Source organism: Dipodomys ordii, unplaced genomic scaffold (genome assembly GCF_000151885.1).
Source record: "Dipodomys ordii isolate 6190 unplaced genomic scaffold, Dord_2.0 Scaffold82, whole genome shotgun sequence".
Taxonomy (NCBI): Eukaryota; Metazoa; Chordata; class Mammalia; order Rodentia; family Heteromyidae; genus Dipodomys; species Dipodomys ordii.
In genome coordinates, this window is record NW_012267298.1 from 12,575,428 (window position 1) to 12,581,810 (window position 6,383).

At 60.3% G+C, this 6,383-nt stretch overlaps 1 protein-coding gene across 1 annotated transcript; it reads left to right on the forward strand.

Annotated features, from left to right (window-relative positions):
- Positions 1 to 139: 139 nt before the first annotated feature.
- Positions 140 to 1,779, forward strand: LOC105992334 (lymphocyte antigen 6C1). The gene is made up of 3 exons (XM_013025173.1): positions 140 to 362; positions 619 to 769; positions 1,183 to 1,779. The coding sequence occupies exons 1-3, from the start codon at positions 351 to 353 to the stop codon at positions 1,395 to 1,397; spliced, it is 378 nt and encodes a 125-aa protein (XP_012880627.1). The 5' UTR covers positions 140 to 350; the 3' UTR covers positions 1,398 to 1,779.
- The last annotated feature ends 4,604 nt before the right edge of the window (positions 1,780 to 6,383 follow it).

The window sequence follows — 6,383 nt, forward strand, 5'->3', positions numbered from 1 at the left end:
GAAGACCCCGCGTGCCCACCCGCCCTGTAGGCCCCGCCCATCCCGCAGGCCCCGCTAGAGGCTCCGCCCCCACCCGGCGTTTCCCCAGTCCGGCCCAATTGGCCAGGTCACATCCTGCAGGCCCCGCCCTGTCCAGGACCGTCCTGAGCATGTTCTGGGTCCAGGGCAGCCTCTGCTGTCCCGGGGGTTTTCAGGGCTGTCCTGGGGTATCCTGGGCTGTCCAGGCTGGCCTGGCCTATCCTGAGGCTGTCCTGGGCTGTCCTGGGGTAGCCTAGGGGCATCCTGCGTGTCCTGGGCCCTGAGTCAGGATCTGAAGCTGGACTGGGAGCCATGCCCTGCTGCTTGGACCTATGGCACAGCAGGTGCCAGGAGGAGGCCAGCCCTGGCCTGCCCAGGCAGCCCTGGGGACCAGCCCTTCCCCGAGTCCCTCCCCCAGGGCATGGTGAGGGCCGTGGGCGGGGCGAGGGCGGGCAGCCTGGTGGCCGGCCTGGGCCAGCCCACACCATGGAGGGGCTGGTGCTGGCGATGTGGGTGTCCCTGGTGTCCGCAGAGCTGGTGGGCTCTGCAGAGGCACCAGGCAAGGGGTGCACAGGGGGCCCCGGCCCTCTGGTCCCGCAGGCTGTCCACCCGGTGCCCCGCAGCACCTCCCACGCCAGTAACCTGAGCTGCTTCCAGTGCTTCAAAGCCCAAAGCAAGAACCAGTGCCACCCCACCAAGTGCCAGGAGGGCCAGCAGGTCTGCGTCTCCAACGAGGTGACCGTCTTCTCCCGTGAGTCCACCGCCTGGCCGCCCTGGCTCAGGTCCCTGCTTGGTTCAGAACCCCAGGGGGAGGGGAGGCAGAGGAGGACATGGAGCACCAGGAAGGCAACTACCCCCATGGGAATAGCACAAGCTGTCCCTGTGCCCAGGTGACCTGTGGGAACACATGGCCGCTTGTGATTGCTGGACCGTCTGGCTCCCTGGGGCCATGTCCACCCCGGGCCAGGCCCACCCAGCACACGGCCTCCTCCCCGAGGCCCCATGTCCCAGGGCCTGGTTGCGGCATGATTCACTTAAGAGATCCATTCATGAAATGCGAGCTGTCCTCGACTTCCCCTTTCCCTGGGGGATCCAAGAAAGGCCCTGGCACTGTGCCCTCTTGCTGGGGACTGGGGGCCAGCCGCTGTCTCCTGACTCCCGCAGGATCAAGGATCCGAGTTCTCCTAAGCAAGCGCTGCGCTCTGCAGTGCCCCAACTCCAACAGTGTGTTCCAGTGGAGCGTGGCCACCCGCCTGCAGGGCAGGATCACCAGGCGGTGCTGCTCCCAGCCACTCTGCAACGCGGCGCTGGGCCTCCGCGCCCTGCCCGGGGGGCTCCCGCTGCCAGTGGCCCTGAGCATTGCCGGAACCCTGTGGTAAAGACCCTCAGCCTGTGCCTCTGCCCCACTGGCATCTCCTGCCCTCCAGCTGCTGTCCACCTCTATTCCTGCCAGGATGCCCCGGGTTCTCTCCAGGGGGCGCTGAGCGGGAGGCCGCCCGGGCCTGGCGAAGCCGGAGGAACGGGAGACACCACAGCTGCGGTCCGACCCTCACCCACTCTTCCCTCCACACTGGCCCCTCCGCCCAAGGTGCCCGGGCAAGGGGGTGCCCACGGAGGGGCCCTCGCTGTCCCCCCCACACTGCTCCAAGACCGGGTGGCCCCACAGGCCCGCCCCCCTCCTGCTGGGGGAATCACCTCACCAGGCTCCCTCTCTCCAAACAGAGACCCACTGTCCCTGGGGTGGCGTTTGCTAGGTTATTGTCTGGGTCCTAGGAGGCCACTGGCCATGGGGGGGGCAGTGCCACAGAGGGGGCTGGATGGGTCCTGAGGACTTCCTCAGGAAGGGGGGCTGGGTGGGCGGGGCGGGGCTCCGGGATGGGGAGGAACACAGGAGGGTCCGAAGGGACCCAGCAGCAGCAACATCTGAGATCCGCTCCTGAGGACCAACTGCCACTCTCCAACGTCTCCCACCAGCTTCATATTCTTCCCAGAATAACACATTACCCACCTCAGCCTTGCTAATGTTCCAAAGCTGACTTTGAACATTGTGATAAAATATATGACATCATGACACAGAGTTCACCAAAAAGGTAATTTCAAATGTCCCAAACATTGTGTGTATGTGGCAGTCCTGGGCTTGAACTCAGGGTCTGATCACTGTCTCTGAGCTTTTTTTGTCAGTCATGGGGCTTGAACTCAGGGCCTGGGTGCTGTCCCTCAGCTCTTCAGCTCAAGGCAAGCGCTCTACCACTTGAGCCACAGCGCCACTTCCAGCTTTCTAGTGGTTTATTGGGGATAAGAATCTCACAGACTTTTCCTGCCTGGGCTGGCTTTGAACCCTGATCCTCAGATCTCAGCCTGTGAGTAGCTAGGATTATAGGTGTGAGCACCAGCACCCAGCTGTCTGAGCTTTTTTGTTCAAGGCTAGTACTCTACCACTTAAGCCACACTTCCACTTATGGCTTTTTTTGGGGGGGGCAGTAATCGGAGATAGGAATCTCATGGACTTTCCTGTGCAGGCTGGCTTTGAACCAGGATCTTCAGATCTCAGCTTCCTGAGTAGCCAGGATTGCAGGCCTGAGCACTTTTAATTTACCTGCAGTACAGTTAGGATTAAGGTCACCAGATTCAAAACTGCCCACCTTCTTGAGTCATAAAACAAGTCATAGTCAGGTATATTAAATCTCCTAAAACTCTCATCCAAAAACTTTGGAGATTTTCTTTAATTAGAATTTCATGAATATAATTTGTTAGGTTTATACCTAAGTTCTTTTTTTAGGAGGTGCTGTTGTAAGTGTTAAGATTTTTAAATTTCAGGTTCTACTTGTGTGTTTCTGGTCTATATGTGAGCACTGATGATACTGACATTAGTCTTACAACTTTTTTCCACTGCTTTTTAGCTCTAAGATGTGTGAACTAGTTCACTTTCACATTTACTACTAGGAAGCTCAACCTCACACCTGCATCAAGAATGCTCAGTGTCACTTTTTCCTAACCCAATATGTAAGCAGGGCTGCTCCCCACCTCCCTTTCTTCCCCACTTCCTTGGTAGGTATTTGAATGTATAATTCATTTTTCTTGCCACCTAACGTTTTTGTGGGGGAGTTTGAGGTATTAGGGTTTGCAATGAGGCAGGGCCTCACAATTTGTAGGATGCCAGTCCTGCTTTTTTGTTGTTGTTTGTTTTTCTGGTTATTTTCAAGGTAGAGTCTTGTGAACTTTTCTGCCGGGGGGTGGCCTCAAACCATGATCCTTCGCTCTCAGGCTCCCGCCTGGCGGGGTCGTTCTGTGTCTACAGCAGGCATTGGCGAAGCTCCATTCTCTCTCCGTTCCTGTAGCCTCTGCACCGGCTCTGCTCCGCTTCCTGATTCCAAGATTTAACTTGAGTGTCTTTTTGCAGACTCCCTATAAAAACACAATTACCAAACTCGGGAGAAATCCCACAGCTGCCAGCCGGTTCCCATGCTGGGGACACAGGAAGACCTCTGCGGCCTCTGGGGGGAGGCGATGGCCGGGGCACCCTGAAGACAGACGCCGACACCTGAGTGAGATGGGTCAGGGTGCCAACCCCATCTGCAGAAAATCAGGGCCACAAGCCAGGCAACGATGGCTCACACCTGTAGTCCCAGCTACTCAGGAGGCTGAGATCCAAGGATCGCACCTGCAATCCTAGATCTCAGGAGGCTGAGATCTGAGGATCAGAAGCCAGCCTGAGCAGGAAAGTTCCTGAGACTCTTTTGTTTTTGTTTTTTGCTGTATATGTGGTACTGAGGAATCGAACCCAGGGCTTCATTCATGCATGCTAGACAAGCACTCTACCACTAAGCCACATTCCCAGTCCTCCTGAGACTCTTATCTCCAATGAACCACCAGGAAACCGGAAGTAGAGCTGTGGCTCAAAGCATTAGAGTGCTAGCCTTGAGCAGCACAGTGGCCAGGCCCTGAGTTCAAACCCCACAAAAAGAAAAAGATTAAAAAAAAAAAAAGGAAAGAAATCAAGTCCCAGCACCTCCACCCCAGGCCTTTCCCCAAAACAACCAGTTCATCTGCTGAAGAGGAGAAGGGGTTCTCAGAGTGCCCTTGGAGTGGGAGGGTAATGAGAACCAGCACAGCCTTCATTGCCAACTGAAGCGGTAGCTTGATGAGCAAACGCACAGATTTAAAACAAACACACAGGGTCTGGAAATGAATAAGCCATTCGTTAGATGTGGTACCAAGAGAAAAGTAAAAATATAATAAAACCCAAGGGAAATCAACCATAAGGCAGAACAACACCCTTCCCCTCCAGAAAGAGTGCGATTTGATGGAATCAGAAAGCAGAATATCCCTGGGGCCCTGCGTGGTGCAGACTGAGCAGGGACAGAGGCTGCTTGGGGCCGGGGGCCATGGGCCGGGGGTGAGGTCAGCACGGGGCCAGTGCTCCAGGACGGGGGTGTCACAGTGTGGCAGTCCCACGCCCCCCAGACACACCTACGAGAGCAGCTGGGGAAGAAAGCTGGGCGGCGTGGGTTTGAACCACCGAGTGGGCTGCAGACTTAACACAGACGGAAGCTCAGGCGCCTTGTCATCCAGCTGACCCCACAGGGGCGCTCTGCGCCGGCCCCCTCCCCCTTCCCCACAGCCACACTGTTGATCCACACGATATTCAAGTTGTATTTTGATCCGCTATGATACTTGAGTTGATCTCCCTGTTCACTGTAGAGATACTTAAAAGAAGTTGACTTTTTGAGAAATGATAACATCTGAGCCTTTGAGGGTCATGGGCCAGGCTCCGGGCGCCCGGGGCCCAGGGCCTGGCCGAGGCGTCCACTCGCTCGAGCATGAGTGACTGCTGGGACGTGCTGTCTGTCACCTGTGTCCTCCCCTTCGGGGCACAGAGACTGCTTCACATCCTGGCCCCAGTCACAAGCCCGACCAGCGCCTGGACGGCCTGTGCGCTAAGCCAGAGCCTTCTGCTCTGGGCTTGCTCTGAGGAGGGAGGGGAGCCCTCCACAGGCACTGGGGCCCAGCCCCGTCCAGTCCCATGTGGAGAGGGACCCTGGCCCAGGAGGCCACCCTCCCCAGCCCTGGCTCCACCACTCCCCACCTCCCCAGGTCTCGCAGCCCTTACTCCACCCCTCCACTGCCGGGCTCCTCACCTGGCCCTGCCCCTGTCCAGGCTGGGTGATAGCCCTGGCCGCCGCGGCCCACACCCGCTGCCCCATCGCCTTCCTCCCGAGCCTGGCAGGTCTGAGCAGCAGCCGCGTCTCCTCCGCAGCCCAGGGTTGAGGGCGGAGCCTGCAGTGGGCTTTCTGTGCCCGCTTCCTCTGGAGCTGAGGAGGGCCAGTGCGAGGAGAGCTGCCGTCCGCCCTCTCTGGGCCAGCCTGGCGGGGCCCCGGGAGCCTGACACAGGTCCCAGTTGGCTGTCAGGACACCCGTGGCTGCCTGCATGAGCCGCTGGGAAGCAGGGACCCAGGGCCCGGCTGGCGCAGGACAGCACCCGGCCCTCGTCGGAAGCCCTGCAACACTTGTGGCAACGTGCCCACAGGGCTCGCCCAGTGCAGAGGGGATCCGGCCCGCCTGGCAGCACCTCCAGTGGCCTCCCGTTCTCCCTCACTGACCCCTGACCCTTGCAGGTCCAGCTCTAGGCGTGTGTGCAGCCAGCAGCCAGCAGGAAAGACAACGTGTTGGGGGGTTGGGGCGGTGGGTCTGGAAACGGCTGCAGACGCAGAGGGGGTGGAGGAGGGATGCCGAGGGTCCAGAGAGGAAAAGGGGTTCCCCTCGGTGGTGGCCTGCTAAGCGTGCCCTGTGGGTTCCTCATCCTCCTCTGAGCTCCACAACCCAAACCGCCCAGCCGCTCCGGGGCGGGACGCAGGCAAGCGCGCACAGCCGGGCGAGGCTCCGTCCCAGGTGGGAGCCCACGACACAAAGCCGGCCCCCCAGCTGGCGGCCAGGCCGGCCCGGGCCGGAAGCCCTGGCTCCCACCGGCCATTCATCGGTTAAAGCTGGAAGCACAGCTGCGGCGGAAGCGGAAGCGGAAGCGCTCGTCGTGAGCAGAGAAACCCGGGCAGCGCCAAAAACGAACGAGCGCGCGACCCCCGCCGGCGGGGCCGGGGCGGGGCGGGGAGGCCGGCTAGGGGAGGAGGGGAGGTCCTCCGGGGTCTGCCCGGCGGTACTGGTGCGGGGAGTCCCCGTGTCTCCGCGCCTCGCCTCCCGGGTCGCCCTCGGGAGAGAAGCGGCCTCCAGACCACCGCGTCCCCAGCCCGATGCCCCGGCGCGCCCGGTCCTCCGGGCCCCGCCCACCTGCAGACCCCGCCTCAGCCCCGCCCACCTGCAGACCCCGCCTCGGTCCCGCCCACCTGCAGACCCCGCCTCGGCCACGCCCA